Raw genomic sequence first — 21,303 nt, 5'->3', positions numbered from 1 at the left:
ATTTCTTCTTCTTCTTAGTATGTATATATGTCCTACTTTCTTCTTCTAAATTTTCTGCTTCACAACCCATATTATTTTCATCCAGATCCCAATTACAGTCATCTGGATTTAATGTAGGGTATTCGTCATCCTCTTTGGTGTAAAAATCTTCAATAAAAAATTTCTTGATCTTTCGGGCAAGTTATTCTTCATCTTTGTAACAAAGTCCTGGGTCACCAGTTAAAGCCTTTTATTCTTGTTACCCTCCTTCAATCTCAGCAGGTTTCTCTTTCGGCTTCTTCTTTTTATCTTGGCACTTTTTAGCTTTTCCTTCATTTGATGTTTGATGTTGATCAGATGTCACTTGTTCACTTCATTCCTGTTAAGGTTATTTTTTCATTCAAATGCAGCCAAAAAGATATTTTTTTTTATTTTATTGCTTAACCTCAACCACACCTATATTAATTTAATGTTTCAGAAATTCTCTTTCGGCTTCTTCTTTTTATCTTGGCACTTTTTAGCTTTTCCTTCATTTGATGTTTGATGTTGATCAGATGTCACTTGTTCTTTCATTGCAGGAACTTTGTCTTCAAAGTGTTCATCACTCTCTTCCTCGCTTCCTTCCTGGGAAAGGATGACTTCATTCCTCTTTTCAATTTTTTAGGTTTGTTTTTATCATTTTTTCTATGTGTCTTCATTTTAATTTTTCCTTATTGAACTTAATTGTTACTCCTTCTATATTTTTTCTTTCAAATGCAGCAAAAAAAACATTTGTCTTAATTCGTAGTATTTAATATTCCTATTTATCAAAATAGCAATAACAACAGGATCATAATAGGGTGGTAAACCTTCTATAATGTATCTCACTGATTCCCTGTCTGTTAAGAATTTACCCAGTTGAGCTATCTCTTGAACCAAACATTGAAACCTTGTAAGATATTCATCCAATGTTTCACCACTGTTTTTCCTAATTTTGGTAAGTTCAAACAATAAGTCTATCACTTTTTTCTCTGGAACACCTTCAAACCTTTCTCTTAATTTTTCCCAAACCTTTTTCACACTTTTTTCACCTCTGATTGATATATCATCACTGACTGTTGGAATAGTAGTAGAGAGTACCTTTTTGTTTTTCCTAGTCTAAGGTGTATCTTCTCCAGTCGTCAAATATTTTTCTATCATATAATCCTTTTGCTTCTAAGTACACTTCAATTTTCATCGACCAGATCCTGTAATTTTCTCCAGCAAGCTTTTCCGGGTTGAATACTGTGGCATGCATTGTCCTTTGTGTTTAATTACGGTGGCTAGTCCCAAATAAATTCATAAAGCTTATGTATTTGTTAATATACATAAATAATTCTTATCACTTAACCTTTTACGCACTAAACCACAGTCTGCTACCTATTTGTTGATGATTTAGGGAGGGCTTTATAAACAAAGACAAAGACTATATATTCATAACAGAGACCACAAACCGACTGAGCTTAGAACAAAGGAACATGGCTGTTCCATTGTTTAAAGCAGTGTCATAGTGTCATCATCTACTGTTTTATTTACAATACTATTTACGAATTAAATAATGATACCAATTTCCTACCACAGATTTTCCCTTAAAAAATGTCATAATTCAAGATTTATTAATTTAACTTCTAATGATTTAACTCACATTTTGATGTCAATAATTATTATGGCCATTTGATATTTATAACTCATTTCATCTTGGCTTCAACAGTTTGTAAACTGTAAAAACAGTGCTGGTTATAAAATTTGCTGTGTTCAGTAGATATGGCCATATGTTCAGATATGGCCACACGTATGTAAAGTGAGAGTAAAAAATTAAATGTTGAAGAAAATTCTTCAAGAAATAAACCTAATTATCATAAACTGTAAATAACTTTTTAGAGAGGTCAGATAGTTCAAAAAAGATTATTTTTTCAAATTGTTGCTTAGTAGTTGAAAAATTTAGTGTTTTTTGTTGTAATTTTTATGTTACATTTTAATTTCTATGCATACTTTGAAACAAAGTTATATTATTGTATCTCATTATATTATTTATGTTGCTTTTCAGAATTTTTACAGGATTTGCATGGATCATAATTGAGTTTGTAACTTTCAAATACCTTGGTCTCAGATTTTATTTAGTTTCAGCAATACAATTGTTTTTAACACCTCTACTGCTTTCGAATATTTATTCTACATCAAACAGTATCAGGATCGGAGAAGGTTTACCTCTAGGTAATCAGTGTACATCGTGTTGGTTATTGGGTAGGTTTTGTATTTTACCTTTTGTTTATAGTTTTGTTTTTTTATCTAAATTTAAGTATGATGCAATTGTGTATTGATAAAGTCATTGCTTTGAATACTGTAGTAGAAAGGGCAAAAATTTTATGTGCACCAACAAAAAAAAATAATAATAAACAGGTTTTCTTGGAAGCAACACAAATAATTCTTATAAAAATATATCTTATGTGTGGGAGTTAAAGTTACAAACCCATAGGGAAAAGATCACTTCAGCATTAATTTATTTTAATTAAAAAGTTTTATCAAAATCTGCATTGTTGCAAGTGCTGAATACTTCTACTGAAGGGTAGCTGATTGACTAGTATGGACTGGTTTATAGGACTAAAAGAAACTAATATACCAGGTTCCTTTATTCTTCCTTATGCATCTCTTTACTCATAAGGAAATACAACTACATAAACAATAGTCAGTTCTTGGAAATTATTGAGTGTTTGACCTTAGAATTTCAATAACCTGTGCAGAGTTATACTGAAGATTTATTTTGATGTGGGAATAGTTTATTTTAATACAGCAAAGGATACCCAAAGTTGATAGTAAAGAATTCAGCCTCAAAGCAAATAGAGATAAAAATTAATATATGATAAGTTACTAAGATAGTGATTGTTACAGTGACATACATAATAGTATATTTTGAAGAGAGAAAGATTTCAAATTTGAAATCTGCAACACCTAGTACAGATAAAGTTTCATCAATTAACCCAGTGACAGAGACGCACGTATCATTCTGATACATGTGAAATAGTTTTCTGCAAATTTGAAGGCACATGATCGGTCAGTGGGACTCTCCTCCTCACTACTTCTTGACTTTTAACCTTCAACCTGCCAGTGCTGTTCCCACCTCCGGGAGATGTTTTGGGTTCTCTGTAGACACTTGTTTGTATCAAATTGATACGCGAGCCCATTTTATTTTCCGCTAGTTAATGATTAAAACTTCTTTACAACTTAGCCTTGACTATTTTATTGGTAATATATTCTCGAGTATATCAAATTTTCTTCATGTATTCATTTCTAAACACCATTTATATCAAAAAGCACCCTTCTGTATAAGTGACCATTGGTTTTCCCTTTTTTTTTCAGCTTTCGATGCCTAGGGAGAAAAAAATTTATTATTTGCCTTTCCAGACTAGCTGAATACTTGAATACTTATTTATTTGACTACAGAAAACATGATGCTCTAGATTCCTCTGATGATGAGGATAGTGAACAATGATGACACTGGTTAGTGTGAACAAATAGAAGAAAGGGAAGGATATTCTAAAACTGAGTTAAGGGGAGAATATTATGAGGAAGAAGATGCTAATAATGAAGAAATTTTTACATCGCTCATAAAAAAAAAAAGAGGGAAGGTGACTAATGAATGGAAGTGGAATAATAACCCAATGAATACTAGAAAATGACTAGGACAACACAAAATTTTGATGCATCTTCCCAGTACCATCGCACCTGCTGAAAATATTTCGGGTTTATTAGATACATGAAGCTATCTTATTGATAATAATATCAATAAAACTTTGGTGTGTACTAACAAATATATATCTTCAATCACCGCAAATTTTTTGAGAGTAAGATATGCCAAATTTACTGATTTTGTCGAAATTAAAACTTTTATTGGGCTTTTATATCTGGGAGAAGTATTCAAATTAAATCGTGATGAATTGTGGCAGTCAGTTTAGCAATTTATAATGGTTATAAATGTTGAAAGCTTTTCATTTCTCTATAGATCCCTAAGATGTTATGACATATGAGCCCAGATCTGGTGATATATGATTGTTCTTTTGATCAAAGAACTTTTTTGAAAGTTCATTGTGAACTTTTAAAGTTGTTATTTTTTATTTAACTTGTTAGTTTCTATTTCTTTGGGCTAACTAATAGCTCTATTCATTTTCAACAATATTTTTTGAGATAGATTATTTTTTAAAGAGTTTCTCAGAAAATTATTTTGTATATTTTTATTTTATTTTAGTTCAATAAAGAAACCTCTTTTTTGTAAATAATTAAATTACAAACAAATTGTGAGTTCTAACAGCTGTATCATTTTGATTCTTGCATCCTTTGGTGTGACTTTTAGAAGTGCACCTGTTGCAAGGTTAAAGTACAAGCTTGGATAAAAATTGAAACATCATCCTTTCTGCCATAGTTTAAAAATATAATGTTCAACCAAATAAACTTCCAAATTGGAGGCACTAGTTTGAACTCAATTATTTGCTATCAATGTTTATACAAAAACAAGGAAATTAAAATCTATGAGGTAATTATAATGTTTGCTTGCATTTAGAGGAAAATGGTACCTTTAGGTTTTCAAGAATGAATGACTGTACAATAATTTAGTCAAAAGATAGATAAAACTCATCTGAGACAACCAGCATAGTAACTAATAACCAGCATGAACTGTGAGAAAGCCCTCCAGGTTTAGTAGCCCAAAAATCACAGCAGTGAATGATAGTTTGGTTTTTACATAAATATTGTACGAAATAAAACATAAATATTAAACTTAAATGTCTGTTTACAAAAAAATAGACAACTCATTTAGTTATGAATTTGTTTTTTATATTTTATTGTATCTTGTATTGTAAATAATACTTGATTAAAAAGAAAAAGTAAATAAAAGTTAAAATTCCTTATATTATTTGAATGCTTATTCAATATGACCAAATTTATTCAAATAAATTATGAAATTTAAAATTTTAAACTGAAAATGTTTATTCTTGACCTTTTATTTTAAAGTTTATGGAACATAGATTAATATAGAACAAATTATCAATTCAAAATGATTTTTTAGTGTTGTTTCTGGGCCTGATTTATTATGGACCTAAAAGTGTAATATCTCAATTTATTACCTCGAGTTATTCTGTGGGCTTAACGTTCTTGATTTTTTCTTCATCATATGAAGCCATATTTCCTTTGTTACTCGCTGTCAATCTTCTATGTTGGATATTCTTTGAAAGGATGATTGACATAAGGGTAAGTTTTTACTTATATGGTACTAACAATATTTTTTACACCTTATTGTAAAATAGTCATCCTATTTTTACTGTACCAATTCCATTAAAATTTACATTTTGAAATTACTTGTTTAAAAATACTGTTATTTTCAATTTGTTTATAAATCAATTTATTATTATATTTGTGGCTTATATTTTCACACTAACACAAATTATGACATTTGTATTATATGTCTGGCCTGTCACAACAGGGATTTATCAATTAACATATTGATATTGTATTATTATTTATTTATGTCTGTTTTGAAGTATTAGTGTATGCTTTCTCTCTTCATTGTATGTGAGTGTTGTATTATTATTATTTTTTTAAGATGGTTGAAATCTTAAAACCACAGATAGGCCCAAACCTATCCATTTGTAGAATTTGTAGAATTTGTACCCTATGAAACCACTTCTATACACTTGTTTCTCAAGCTCCATTGGTTCATCCTTAGGCATTAAATGCAGGAGAAATGACTGGTATATACACACACACACACACACACACAAATCACGCAGGAAGAATTAGAGGACATAGCCTCGGACCTACAACATGGCAAGGCACCAGGATTGGACGGAATTCTGAATGTGGCCCTGAAGGTGGCTCTCAGGAAAAGGCCAGAACTTTTCATCGATCTCTTCAGTTCTTGTATTCGTGAAGGCTCAATCCCGAAACCTTGGAAGAGACAGCGCCTCGTACTTATTCCAAAGAGTAAGGGAAGACTGGAGGACCCGTCAACCTATCGTCCAATTTGCTTATTGGATACTATGGGTAAGGCATTTGAGAAAATCCTTTCCCTCAGGCTACAAGAGTTCACGGAGGGAGTTAATGGCCTCTCGCGAGCTCAATTCGGATTTCGTAAAGAGCGATCCACGATAGATGCTGTTGGATTGGTAGTCGAGATGGCCCGTACAGCAATTGCAGGAGCAAGGTGGAGGAGAGGTGCTAAGTGTTATGCAGCAATCATCACGCTAGACGTTAAGAATGCCTTTAACACTGCAAGATGGACCTGTATAATAGATGCCCTACGGACTATGGCGGTGCCAGCCTATCTTATGAGAATACTCACTGACTACTTTAAAGATAGAGTTTTGTTTTATTCTTCAGACATTGGCCAAAGGAGATACAAGGTGACTGGTGGTGTCCCACAGGGCTCGGTATTAGGGCCTCTTCTGTGGAACGTCATGTACGACGCAATCTTTAAATTGACATTGCCGGAGGGAGCCACAGTTGTTGGATTCGCAGATGACGTTGCAGTTGTAGTTGCCGCGAAGTACTTGGAAGAAGTTACCCTCATCGCTAACCAGGCTGTTGCTACAGTCTGGGTTGGCTGTCTTCGGTAGGCCTACAACTTGCAGATCACAAGACCGAAGTTCTCCTAGTAACTAGCAGGAAGCAGACTGAGTCTATCACTGTAACGGTGGGTAGGCACGAAATTCGTTCCCAGTCTTGCTTAAAGTACCTAGGAGTCATGATCGATGCACGTCTCCGCTTTAATGTTCACACGGAGTATATAAGCACCAAATCTGCTAAAGTTGCATCCTTTTTGTCACATCTCATGCCAAACGTCGGAGGTCCCAAAGAAAGTAGGCGAAGGCTTCTGGCTACTGTTGTCACCTCCATTATGTTGTATGCAGCCCCGATTTGGAAACAAGCGATGGCTACCATATCATACAGGAGACAGATAGTTTCAGTGTACCGCAGAGTTTGTTTAAGGACAGTTAGCGCTTTTCGAACTGTTTCCTACGAAGCGGTGTGTGTGATAGCCCGAATGCCACCTGTGGAACTCCTTGTTGGAGAAAGAAGCAGGCACTATGGACGACGCTTGCACTTATCAAGAGAAGAAGAGCGAAAAATAACGATCGACCAGTGGCAGCAGCGTTGGGAGGCTGCAGATTCCGGGAGGTGGACTCACAGGTTAATACCCGATGTGGCCAAGTGGTATGGTCGCCAGCATGGTGAGGTGGATTTCTACATAACCCAATTGATGACCGGACATGGATGCTTCAGAGCCTACCAGTACCGCTTCAAACTGGATAACACCGCAGAATGCCCTGGATGCCAGACTGTCGAGGAAACCGCAGAGCACGTGTTCTTCACTTGCACTCGCTTTGAGTAGAAAGAAGTGAATTGGAGAGAGAGTGTGGAGGACGCATCACTCCAGAAAACTTGGTGAGCTATATGCTCCTCTCAGACCAGCATTGGAATGCAGTGAAGAGATTCACCACAGTCATTCTCAAGAGGTTGAGACAGGAAGAGAGGGTTAGAAGACGTAACTAGCATGAAAACGTGAAAACCATGCGAAGAATGCGAGGCGGCACTCAGCCATTTCCCTCCATGAAGTAATGCCTAGCGGCGGTCCCGTGGAGAGGAATGAACAGGTGTAGGGCGGTGGTTTTAGTGGTTAAAAACCCCACACCCAGGTACGGGCCTATCCGTGTCTTTTGAAGATTTCCACCGACCCTCGTAAAAAAAAACAAAAAAAAAAAAACACACACACACATACATATACAGATAAGTCAAATGTTTGTAAGCACAAAAACTGGAAAAAAGGAAAGGGAGAGAGCAATGATCAACTCGGTTTTATCTCAAAGAATGACTTTTATTGTGTTCTTTACCTCTATATATAAATCTTCAATCAGCTGATCTACTCAATCACCTGACAACAAAATAACAGCAGACTTAAGCTATAACTTATATACATATATAATTCACTCACATACACACATATACATATGTATACATTATTAGATTATAACATCAGTACATATATGTGTATCTATATATCTATTTTTGTAATTCTTTTTTTTATTGTTATTTAAGTATTCTACATGGCCTGTAAGTATACTAGTTTGTGATGAGATTGGCCTGCATAGTCATGACTTCAGAAGAAGTTTCTTCTTTGTATCCTTTTATTTCAGTATTTGGTATTTCAACTATTAAAATTAATGATTAGTTAATTATAATTATATTAATTGTTGAAACCATTAAATTTAATGTAAATTGTATTAATTATAGATTACTTGAAAAATGTTTTTCAAATATTTATTAATCTCAGATATCGGAAGATTAATAGTTGACCATATGTGATAATTGTTGGAATATGGTTTGGTTTATGATCAAGAGGGGCACAAAAATAGTAGAAAAACTATTAGTAACTGATGTTTTGCCCCTTTGCCCCTTCATCAAGGCTAAGTTAGGACAAGATACAAACATTGTAAAGACTATAAGAATATAAATATGGAGTTCTAAAAAAAGATATATATAATTATATAATATTTATGTAAGATATAGAAAAATGGGGAATCTTATAAACTATATATATATATATATATATATATATATATATATATATGTCGCCAACCAGACCATCTTCTTACAATTATTACAGATATCAATTTTATATTATTTTTAACCATAGTTGAAGTGTTCATCATATGTATAATAGTTATCTATGGATTCATGGCTTCTATGTTATGGTAACATTAACACCAACACTCACTTATTACTCCATACTTAGTAAATCACATGCGTCCTTCAACAATCATTCACTGAACCTATCTTTCAGTCTACTCTCTTGGGCTTTTTACAAAATTGTATACAAAGGTTTTGCCCCCCTCCCCCCACTTTGATGGGTTGACTGTGTGGCTGCAGATGCAAGGGGTTTGGGAGTCCACAACTGGATGGCAGCAGCATAGGACAGAAACTTCTGTAGGTTGCTGGTTGAGGAGGCCTGGACACATCAACATGTTATAGGGCCAAACTAATAGTGTACAAAGGCTACCAATTTCTAATTCTAGATGATCTGTATTTATAATTAATCGATTGTATATGGACAATCAAGTGACAAATTCATGTCTAATGACAAGTTTTTGGATCATAGTTATTTTATATTTGTTTCTCATTTGAAGTGGGAGGCATAAGAAAATTGTTTGACAGTGCTAGGCATCGTTTCATAATGTAATCTTATTGGCATACAAGGTCTCCTGTTATTCTCCAGTACTACCCTATTCAACAGTGTAGTTTAGCTCTTGTGACAAGCTGATAAATTGGAAATCATTGCCAGATTCGAGCTTTCGTTAAGAGAATTAATTTGGTCCTATTACATTCAGTTAAGAAACTTGACTTTAAAATGAGCTCAAAACTCAAAAAATTGGGTACCAGCATTTAAAGTTGGATGCTATAAATTCAAAAGGGTGGGTAATTTTACCTACCTTGGATCTGAGATAATACACAAAATGTCATACTCAGGAAAATCAACAGGATTGCCGAGGCTAGTTAGTTCTTTTTCAGAGTTGCAAAGTAGTCTAGAAGCAGATTCTTGGATAATAAGGGGCAGAAATCTGGACATTGACAAAATTAGATTGGGATTAGAAAAGATTTCATATCATAGAGTAAATGTTTTTTCTTGTAATTATTACAGAACAAAAGGTTCTCTTGCTGGACCATATTGAATTTTACTTGATATTGACACATGATTTGCTAACAAAAGCATGTCTCTATAGATGTGTCCTTATTAGTCATTCAATTATTTGAACACTCTTGTATCTTTATGTAAATTTCTTCACAGAACATCCAAAACAAATTTAATTCTTCTTTATTGAGTAGTTTCTTCCCTAAACATCTTCTCTTTTGAGCTATTTTTACTACCCTTTAAAATTATCATTCTTTTAAGAATTTATAAATAAATTCCTGGACCTCAAAAGGGAATATCTATGAATTAACTAATTGATCATTAATTTAGGATAATGAAATTTAACTTCATCCTCAAAGGTTTCTGATGTCACAAAGCTTACTTAGCATTGCTGAGCCTGCTACCATTCCTTTATAATGTGGTAATATTGAATTGGCTAAACACATAGTGAATTCATACGCTGTTTTTTTTTAACACTTATGATTATTTACTATGCTCATTAAATAATATTTATTATTTTCATTAAGTTGTTGCTATGAATTGAATTCTTGTTAAATATCCATATATTTTCTTTTTATAATAAGTATATGGCTTGATAGTCAATGTTTGTTTTTTAGTATAAATATGAAACATGATCTTTCAGAAAAAAAACTTTTTTTCTCTGTCTTAATTATTTATATCACTGAAAAAAATAGTTGTTTCCTTAACTGTTTCTTACAGGTCTTTTACATTATGCTATCATTTTTTGGAATTGGAAACCTAGCTTCTTTAAATTCCTTCGACATGTCTTGGGTTCACTCTTTCACAAGATCTTTTTCGCCACTTATAATCATGTCATTAATGGTGTTGAAGATTCTTTTACCTTTATTTTTAGTCACATCTGCTTTTCGTTCGGTCTGTTATATAACAAAAGTAAGTATCATTAACAGTATATTTTCTACAAATGTAAATGAATGATTAGTGCATGTGTGTGTTTTAAAAAGTAGAGGTAATTTTACAATTTTACAAACCTATGGAACTGATATCAGGGAACACCACTCAATAACAAAAATAAACTTTACTACAAAAATAATTGTATTTTGCTAGTTTTTAATATAATAGTTAAAAAATATAAGTGTCAAATGTATTCAGAAATTATTTCTTATTATTTATTTTCATTAAGTGTTTACAATCCCTATAATTTTCTATATGATTTTATCTTCCAAACATTCCTTGTTCAGTATGGAAGTGATACCTAAACTGGAAAGAAGAAATTTTTAAAATGGGACACAAAAGGAAAAAATCAACAATTGAACAGTAGTTTCGAATATTTTTTTCTTTTTTTTTCGGGACAAATGAAACCTTAAAAAAAAATTAGTGAGCAGTAAGGATAACTGTCTCTATGGTTAGAAATATAATTAGAAGATATAGACATGTCTCTACTTAGGATGTTGTTTCTTTGGCATCCTTCTCCTTCCTTAATTTTGCTTTCCTAACACCCCCAAGGACTGGTTCTGTTTAGGCTTGTTACCCACTTGATCAAGAGACTGGTGCTCTCTAGGGTTGTAATCTTTAGGGTTGGAATCATCAAACAAAATTTAAATGAAAGTGCAAGAAAAATGGAGATTAAATCAAATATTAAATGCTATTATGACAGTGACTGTATTAAGACTAGGACTTGGCTGCAGTAAAGTTGCGGTTACATTTAAAATAGGTTCCTCTTCAGAATATTCAGGTTGATCTCTATGTTCCAGGCCTTTAAGCATGCCAGCAGTAGCACCACTCACTTATAATACATAAAGGCATATATTCAAGTATATATTAAAACAGTTATTTTATAGAACTGCCAGGTAAACAAACAACATGATGAATAATCTGTTATTTCAATTGGGTTAAAATATTTATTTTGCTTCAAGATAAAATCTTTTTAAAAAAGACCATTAATTAATTAATCATCATTTAAATTTGATTAAAAATAACAATTGTTCATTATATTGTTTTAAATTTAATTTAATTTCCTTTTTTATTTTATTTTTTTAGGCACATTCTAAAATGCTGTTTATGATTGCACTTCTAATTTGTGACTCTATAGCTGTGCAGTTTTTGTTAAGTGTAAACAATAAAGGCAGTAGCCTTGAAATTGGAATATCAATATCTCATTTCCTTATCATGCAATCAATTGCCCTCTTCCTTTTCATATTATATCGCTGTACAAAATATACAACGGCTTTAAGAATAACATCCAGTTTAGACTGTGATAATGTATTAAGAAAATGGCATGATACTTGATGTGGTGCTGAGTTACTCTATAATTTAATGATACAATAATTCACCCTTAGATGTACATGTTTGGCTTTTTAATTGCTCAAATTTTGTGGCATGATTTTTGTTCAAAAGTAAAAAATATGTTTCATTTGTTTAAAGTATTACTATATATTTTCTGTTATTAATGTTTCTACTAATTGTGTGATATAAATTGTATTTTTAATTTTATAAAAATTATTTCAAAGGTTAAAATTCATCTGTATCTTAATACCATTTGAAGTGCTCATAATAATATATTTATTTATATAATGTTTGTAACTCTTTATGATAGCTCCTTGGTATAGTTGGCATTAATTTTGTTAATGTATTATTTATTTAAATTTAAATATGATATATAAATTATATTTTTAAAATAAAAATTAAAATTAATCTGATTGCCTTAAGTACTGATTTTGAAATTTCAAATTTCTTGTGATTATTAATATAAAGATTCCAATATTATAACATGTTATTAAAATGGACTTACTTTGTATCCAGTTTATTTATATAAAATATAAATGAATTATTTAAAAAACTATTCAGCACCCAAGTTGTTAAAGTTAAAAAAATATAATCACCCAGTCCTCCCCTCATTTCAGATCTATTCAAGATCCAAGGTAGATAATCACATCATGAGATCTTTAATCCAACCTATCTTGAAGTAATTAAAGCAGAATTATCTATTTAATTTCAGAAGTCCTCTCTTCCTGAAGTGTTCCATGTTGTAGAAAACAGGTTTTGTCATTTGTTTTGTAAATAAAACAGTAGATGGCGACACTGCTCTGACATGGGACAGCTTGGCTTCCCTTTAATCTAGAACAGTCTGTTGGGGCATCCATTAGTAAAAACACACTCTCCTTGTCTTTGTTTATAAAACCCTACCTAAATTCCACAACATTCCATCCTTCAGAAATTGTCATATAATCCACAGATTACCAAACCATAGGGAAAAAATCAGTTTGATAAAAAAAATTTATTCTGGATTAGCAATTCCAATTTTTATGATAACTGACCGATTTCTTTAATATTTTAGTGGCAAATCCAATTTATATGGTCTTTCTGGTGCCCATATGTATGTCCCATCCAATGATGGGATTATTGATACACTGAATTGTTTACAATTACTTTCTGCTATTAAGTTCAGTTCCTGATGACATCCATAAGTTAATCCTTTGAAACAGTGACAAACTATTCATTAACTCATATAAAGGCACATCAGACTTACCAACCACATTCAGTCGTATGTGTAATAATATTTAGAAATTATTTATAATTACTCTAGTCTTTTTTTTAAATGATCTGGCCTAAAATTATTTCCTAATGCTAAAGAATGTATGCATGAATAAAAAACATTTACTAGCTTTCATTTTATTGTCACAAACCCTAAGGAACATTTCTGAGTTGAAAGCTAAGGTATCAACCTTCTCAACCACTATGATCCTAAAACTATGATATTTGCTGTCGTGTTAGTACTGTTGTATTATCAGGATTTGCGCGATGACTGCTTACTACCACATGTAGACTTCACACCAACCTTATTTGTGTATCTCGTTAAACGTGTATTGGTTCTAGTGTACAAAACAAATTCCAGAAGTAGGAAATTCAATCATACGATACTTATTTTATTCGGTTGATTTGTTTTTGCTCATCAAGTTTTTTGAGTGTGTTATTGATGCTTTCGTAGTATTGATACTTTTCATTCATTATTATCCGGTATCTAGGCTTCTTTTTTTTTTTTTATTCATTTTCGTATGACCCTTCCTGGTCATTTCTGACATTCGGTGGGGACAGGGGGTTTTCTACAGGGTACCACCATATTATAACCATGGTGGGGGGTCAAGTTTTCATTTCGTGGGACCGTCACAGTAATAAAAGTCGACCCTAAAAGCCGGATTCGAACCGGCGCCGCTGCAGTTCCGAGGATGCAAAGACCTACGCCTCAACTCCTTCAGCTACAAACGGCTCCAGGGGTATCAATATTTCAGTTAAAGTAATGCATTGAAAGTAGTATAACATCATTACTGAGATCTGACAGCTTCTTGGCATAAGAAACAAACTTATAACGTCACATCCATGAACTTCAAGAGGCTGAGAGTTTCCGCTGGCTGGTGGCCATCCGTCAGTTTGTTATCCACCTCACGGATGATTTAAAAATAGTGGATGTAGGACAAACAATACAAGTTCTGAGAACAGGAGGTCTGGTTCAAGAAGCATTTGTAGCCGTTACTGGGAAAGGCGAAAAAAAAGTTCGTCAAAGTTAAGTGGAAGAACGAAGGACAAAAATTGAGCAGAAAATATCATTCGAGGATTCATTTTTAAGATTTATCGAGTTTTCTCGGACATTTAATGAATAATCAAAAGGGAACTGATAAAAAGATCCTTCCTCGAGGACCTAAGATAAAGTGTGGTCTGATGTTGAAGGACGTTAGAGGTCTCGCACCATTATAGTTGAGAAGCATCCTTGGAAGGTGAACAACAATAAGCTAAGGGATTAATTAATTATGAAAAGAATAGTAAAAATATAGAGGACGAGGAAGATGGTGATAGGGAATAAATAAATGGATGGTCGGCTACTTCCCGGGATTTCCTAAAAGAAATAAATTTCAATTCTGCTAATTTCGAAAAACTGGTGGGCGTTTTTTTAAATTTTCTTAAAAATATATAGGAAGAATTTGCTAGCATAGGACCCAGCCGTAAATTTTATAAATTAAGAAGAAGAAAAATCTGATATCTCCTGCAAGATTACGGGAAAAGTGCAGAACCACAACATAGAGCTGATAAGATATACTGAAACCATTGCACAGTAGTACCAATGATAATAACCAATCTAGGAGGACGAAATTCATTGACTATAATTTTCGATTAGAAATCACGAGTTTGACAAAAATAAATAAAACTAGGGGAAAAACTTTATTAAAATACAAAGTTGTGCTGCCCCATTTCATTGGGTTGCTAGTCACACAGCATACTTTTTTTAGTCAAATCAGACGATATTTTTAATCTAACGATAAATAGGCCTATACAAGTATACAATAATAATTACAAACAAACCTAACTTAATCAAGTTTATACAAAATTAATTTTAATAATTTAAATTACTATTCCAAACAATTTAAAATTAATAGGATGAAAAATTAACAATAACATTAATATTTATTTATTTCACAACTGTTTAGACTCTTTGGCCACTGGGGTTATTTTAGCCCTATACCAACAAAGGGTAGCTACGGATATGGGTACACAGATTTCAATGAATTTTTTTTTTGTGACGGTTGAAAAATATATGACATATGTCCCAGGCTCTTTCCCAAAAAACAAATTGATGTAATTATAATAATTTTTAAATTAATAATTGTCTGCCTTTACTGTTTATCGATTCTAAGAGTATTATTATGTACCAATCAATTGGTTTGTTCCTATGAAATAAGAAAGAAAGATTACTGATCGTATTAAATGTATAAAAACCTAATAGGTTTTCATATTGAAGAGATTTGGATGCCAAAAACTAACCTGACTTGATTTAGTTTCGAAAAATGCGAGCGGACAGTTTTTTTTTCAGTTTCTGAAACAAAAAAAAAAAAAGCTAGGGCAGAGCTCCGCAAAGTTTGTTGAATATTTAATGAAAGAATACAAAAAGAAAAAAAATTGGGCGGTATTCCGAGGAACCTATTTTATTATTTTAGGAATGATTTCTTTATTTGTATCTAATGTTTGATGTGACGTTTTTAAATTAATGTTGTATATATAATCGATATTAAACTGTTTGAAACTACTGATCACAAATAGGACATGGATTTTTTTTTAAGTAAAAATAATTTATTTAGTCTTATTAAAAACTTAATTGATTAAAAAAAAGTCATAATCAAATTATTTAAATTTTTCTTTAAAATTTAAAATCTTTTTAATCCTTATTTTTTCACGTACTAAAACTGAAGCTCCTATAAATTTTTTCTCCTTCTAAGAAGGTTTTAATATTGAGATAATTGTATATTTTCTTCTTCTTTGTTCTTCCCATTCAGATGGCCAAGTCTGGGAATGATAGAATAAACGCGACGGTACTCTTGAGATCACCAACCTCTGTAAGTAGGAATATTTGGGGAATGTATTCAGTAGTCTGCTCGCCTCTTCCACATTCACACAGAGGAGTTGAATGACTTTTGAATTTTTTGTAGAGGTGAGAATTGAGGCGATTATGTCCAGTTCTAAGCCGGAAAATCAAATCCTATAACATACTTGAAAGTAAGTAGTATGGATCCCTGGGTTTGAAGTCTGTATGCTGATTATTCCACCTCTAACGCACCGTTGCTTTATTAATTATAGTAACGTCAGTCCCGTTTTCCATTTAGACTTATAAGAAGCGAAATTGCGTAAGTTAAAAATAAAAATTCGATTTCTGAGGCCTCTTAAGGTTTATAAGAATTCTGAAAGTAATGACTCTGTAGTATGCTGAGTTGAACCTGTTGCAATCAGTTTCTCTATTGCAGAGCCATTTGGAAAATCCTTGTGGACACCCCCACCATCATTCCTAATAGCATTTTCGTCCGAACAATCCGTAAAGATTCTTGTCCACACGTTTATTAGGTAGGCGAAGTTCGTGTATTCAGGCTGTTATTTCAGGTTGATTAAAGTCACTCTCCTTTGTGATATCCGAAATTGATGTGACTATGAAAGATCTCCAAGGACATGCCCAAGGTGGGGAGTCTTTATTTCGGGCTGGATTTCTTCTAAATGAAGTTCAGATTTTATTGTTTGTGTTTTTTAGAGAAAGCTTCGTCTTTTTGTGCAATTCTGTATCCTTTGACCTACACAATCTTTTAGTGGATGGTTAGGAATGCATCGAGATTTTTTGTTTAAATATAGCACTTGTATATTTCTTTCATCCTTCATTCTAAGAAAAACCGTAATAGACTCCTTTTTATTTATCAGAGTAGATTTTACACCTCCAGCAATTATCCTTGGTCCCTGATTTTGAATAACAGAGACTTTTTTGGAAATTGGAATATTCTACATCTCCTCTGCTCGTTGATCCATAATCGAGCGTGGGGCTGCATAAAGGGATGTTCTGTACTTCGCAATGCACTTATATATGGCTTTCCATGTTAATTTAGGATCTAAGTTGAATTTAAGATAATTGAGTGAGTCATCCATTGTAATGAACCTTGCACCTAACTTTAGATTTATGAATTCAGGTATATTTTTTGATAGACTGAAGATGGTGTACTTGGTTTTCTCTTTATTTATTTTCAGCTCCCATTTTTGGTCCATAAAAGGAGGGTATTAACTGTGACTCCCATCCGGTATTTAGTGGCTATTGATTGACCTAGTCTTACTCCATAGGGCTATATCAACAGCGAAGTGTCAATTCGGGAGATCAATCAGCACATCATTGATGAATATGAGGTAAAGTATTGATGAAATTTGAGATTGAATTCCTCCTTGGCGAACTTCGATTTTAATGTGTTTGATGTTGCCCTTTACTCCTCTAGAGTGTACTCAGGCCACTCGTAACTTTAGTAAATTGTGAACCCATGTTAATATCTTACCTTTTATTCCTATGTTGGACATTTTGAGGACTAGGCTCCCTGTCCAGACTCGGTCCAAAGCTTTTTCCATGTTTATCCAAACAGCAAGGGTATGCTCCTGCTTTTGGAGACCATCCTCAATTTCTTGAGAAATCTAAGCGCACAGTCTTCTGTAGATCTGTACTCTCTAAATCCTTCTTGCTGAGGAACTACTAGTTTGTTCTTTTCCAAGAACCAGGTCACTATCTAATTTACCAATCATTCCGTAAACTTGCCAAGACAGCTTAAGGAGTGATAGACCTAAAGTTGGAAACCCTTCATTCTACCTGGTGTCGAAATGAGCGGCGGAGTCTCTTTTTTTTATTTTTCTCACAACTTTATAATTATCTCATTCATTATAAGATCTACCTCCTTGCGAGACATTTGTTTTTAAAGGGGCCTCTACATGTTGGCCAAGCCATGGCGAACTCAGACATGCGCGAGCATGTAGATGGGTAGCTTGTACAAGTTGGCCTAAGCTCGTTGCCGATCCGTTGAGAGTCGGTTTTTTGGACACAGATCAAAGGGGTTCGTGAGAGCGCTTGTGTAGCATCTCCACCATTGTTCTTTGTCTAGTTGCAACTGAGAGCTGTTAGGAGGTTGTAGCTAATTTTTATAATAAGTTTTATATTTAATCTTATTTATTTATATTTAATTTCCTTTCATTTTCTTTTTTTTTTGTAATAAAAATAATATAATCCCAGTGCAATGGCTGAAACCACTTATACTTCCGCCATGCTTGCCTCTCTGAATAACACTGACATGTGGCTGGCCCGCTCTTTGTATACCGAGCATTTGAACAAGCCTCCGATTCGTGGCGAGCGGCCAACATGTGGATCCGCCTTAAGGTTCCAGTGGTATTGTTAGTTCAGGTGTGTAAAGAGAACATCGAGATCGTTTTGAGTCTTCTTAGAATATCTAGGATTGTAGGTCAGCTGTTTGTGTACAGTTTTTCTTGTTTAGCGATCTAGAAGAATCTCAATAGTCTTGCTGACATGTTTTGTAAGTACACCAGCATCTACTTTTCCTGTTTGAAGTTTCCCCTCGCTTTCAATTGTAAGAAGATTATACTTTTTTCAAGTTTCCATTGCTTATTACCATTTCTGTTTAAATTAAAATCTTCAGTTTTTTTCAGGTTATTCGTGCTAGGTGGGGCGTTTGTTGTTCTATGGTTGTTTTCCATGTTCGGGAGAAGAATGTTGGATGGTTAGCAAGTTGAGTAAACATTCATATGAACAGTTGGCCATGCTTCCAAACCCTTTCCTCGGAGGTCATAACGATCATATCCTCCAAAAAATAAGTGAGAGTATAAGTCACCTATCACTAAACAGTTACTAATCTAGAGTTATCATGTTTTCCAGAAAGAGAAATTTGTCATTAGAGTAGTAGTGATTATAGATTTGTTTGTGTCTATTTCCAATTTGAATGAGTATTACTTTCATTACGGCTTCAGCGCTCCTGCATATCCTATAGGAAGAGATAAATTTTCCTGGGATAGAGTTTTGACCAGAGTAATTATTCCTCCTTTAGGTCAATCAGCACGGTCCTTCCAGAACACCTGTTAGTATGGAGTTCAAATGTATTTCATGTATAAACGTTATATCAATGGATTCACCCTGTAATATTTTCGTAAACGGTAATATCTTATCAATAATACCTTTTGCATTCCATTGTAGTACTATTGGTTTCGGGCCGTACTGCTCGGCGGGAAAGGTTACCAACGGGAGCATAATGGTGCCCTTTCCGATTAGGGTCCAATGCTCTAGTTTTCTGGCGCAATTCCGCAAGAGAGACACCTCGTTCACTACATCTACATCCGTTCTGAGCCATTTTAGGGAAGTATTGCGTGGTAATTTGTTTTCTCAATCATCATGAAAGATGTTCGATACCTATTTTGCGTCTTTCAGCCAGACTCCGACTTTGCAGGGCTTTTTAAGGGTTTGTTCCTTCGTGATTCTTTGGCATACCCCGATGTTGTTTGGACAGGGACCCAGCCAACTTAAACATATTTCGGCTACAAGTTGGTACTGGTGTTGCTGCTGTGTACTGGTGTTGCACTCCACCAGGAATATTTATCGATCTTCCGGTCTTGATCCGCCGTGTTATCTGGAGAAGGATGCGGCTCTTCGCCGCGCACGAACGGTTTTAGGCTAATCTAAAGGCTAACCTTCACAGGTCTCTTAACCATTGCCTTGAGGCTGGACGAGGACCAGTGTACAGGTCAACTCTATGCTAAGATACTACCTCTTTCCAATTTCTTAGTCCCATTGTTTTATTTATTTATATTATTGAAAAAAAACGTAGGGGTGATTGTAATTTTTTTTTACCAGATTTTCATAACTTATTTTTCTTTAAGTGGCGGCCAATGAATTTATTGTAGATTGTTGAATTTATTGGTTCGAAAACATTATTTGTAACATATAACCCCTCCACGTAATTGGCTTGTTTTACTAATTCAATAAATGATGAAAGTTGTTTTACGGTAATTTTTGGATTCAGATTCGTTAAGTCGCCGCGGTCCGTCTACTTTCGGAAATCTCTAGCATTCCATCTAATGTTGGCAAGAAAGTTCTTTTCCCCGCTCCAAGAATTTGAGATATGGACAACAGAAAAGTGATTTTGTTTTATGATCCCAGGAAGCCATAAAAGACAAAAAAATAGGGAATCATATGTTTCCACAATTTTTTGAAGATGGTTCACTTGCTCAAAATATTGGCCCAGAAAATGAAGCTTTTTTTTCGAGACTCATACATAATAACTCATATATAAAAGATATGTTGTTTTTTTCTAATTTAATTGAAGAGTGGCACCAATATCCTCAAAAAGCATTATGTTCCAGAAATAAAAAGCCATTTTAACAAAATATTACGAAAACAATCAATGCATTCTAAAATTCACTTTCCTCTGTTTTTTTCTAACTTCCCTACGAATTCAACCGTTACAAGGATAATTGTGGTGACGTTTTATATATTTTGAGCTCGACAAGGGTGTCACGAAATTTTTTTAGCCCAACAAGAGTGAATGTGATATATCATCTAGATATAAGCCTCGATATAATACTTGCTTTCAAAAGTTCGCTATTGGCCATAGTTCAAATTTCTGATGCTATTCGATGACTTTGTTCTTCATTTCCCTAGAACAAAGGATGAAATAATTTCAGATTTACCTCTGCCGTACGAATTAGTCTTAAACCTTTTTCAGATTAAATTCCTTCTAAACAGTTTCTCTTCTGTAAAAATTATTTTTATTATAACATGGTTCATTTTTCAACCTAAATATCACGTATTATATTTTCAAAAATTTACTTACATATATGTTTTTATCTGAACGTCGGCATAAAATAAATAAACATGGTTTTGTTTATTTATGTTGTTCCTTGCTGACCGCACCCCCCGACAAACTTCTCCAAGTATATGTTCTTATGTTAATCCATATGCGTTGTAAATTACAAAAATTCTTCTTTCCTCGATAGTCTTTCAGATACTCACACTCAGTAGGTTAGATACCTCTATGTTTCAAGTTTCTACAGCCATTTCGTCTGAATTCAAATTGTTATCAAGGCCCTAAGACCTGGAGGTAAGTTCTTTGTCTTGTAATTGTAATGGGACTATGTATCATAATGATCTTTCTATGAACAAATTCCTTTTTTCCTGATGAATTTATTTCATAAGTATCACAGGTAATTTGGAATTGTTTAAATTTTATTATTTACTTTACCTAACACTTAATTATTTTCAATATTACTCATAGATACTTGATTTATTCAAATATAATGATAATAGTAAA

At 33.4% G+C, this 21,303-nt stretch overlaps 2 protein-coding genes across 3 annotated transcripts in view; both read left to right on the top strand.

The window, feature by feature from the left end:
* LOC106689841 (GPI ethanolamine phosphate transferase 1) overlaps positions 1-12,021 on the top strand; it is a 21,011-nt gene extending 8,990 nt beyond the window's left edge. The window contains exons 3-7 of the mRNA XM_014435028.2: positions 2,045-2,241; positions 5,057-5,238; positions 8,083-8,163; positions 10,394-10,585; positions 11,693-12,021. Coding sequence (XP_014290514.2) covers positions 2,045-2,241; positions 5,057-5,238; positions 8,083-8,163; positions 10,394-10,585; positions 11,693-11,941 — 901 coding nt within the window. The 3' untranslated portion in view covers positions 11,942-12,021. The remainder of the gene's footprint in view (positions 1-2,044; positions 2,242-5,056; positions 5,239-8,082; positions 8,164-10,393; positions 10,586-11,692) is intronic.
* An 8,915-nt stretch (positions 12,022-20,936) lies between these two features.
* LOC106689844 (uncharacterized) overlaps positions 20,937-21,303 on the top strand; it is a 40,129-nt gene continuing 39,762 nt past the window's right edge. Inside the window, exon 1 of one of the 2 annotated variants that reach the window (XM_014435031.3) lies at positions 20,937-21,093. The gene's annotated coding sequence lies outside the window, so the exon portion shown is untranslated. Of the gene's footprint in view, positions 21,197-21,303 lie in introns of both variants that reach the window. The other variant, XM_014435032.2, reaches the window with a different exon arrangement.

Source organism: Halyomorpha halys, unplaced genomic scaffold (assembly GCF_000696795.3).
Source record: "Halyomorpha halys isolate HHAL.00 unplaced genomic scaffold, Hhal_1.1 Scaffold1494.1, whole genome shotgun sequence".
Classification (NCBI taxonomy): domain Eukaryota; kingdom Metazoa; phylum Arthropoda; class Insecta; order Hemiptera; family Pentatomidae; genus Halyomorpha; species Halyomorpha halys.
This window is presented reverse-complemented; position numbering and strand designations above follow the sequence as displayed.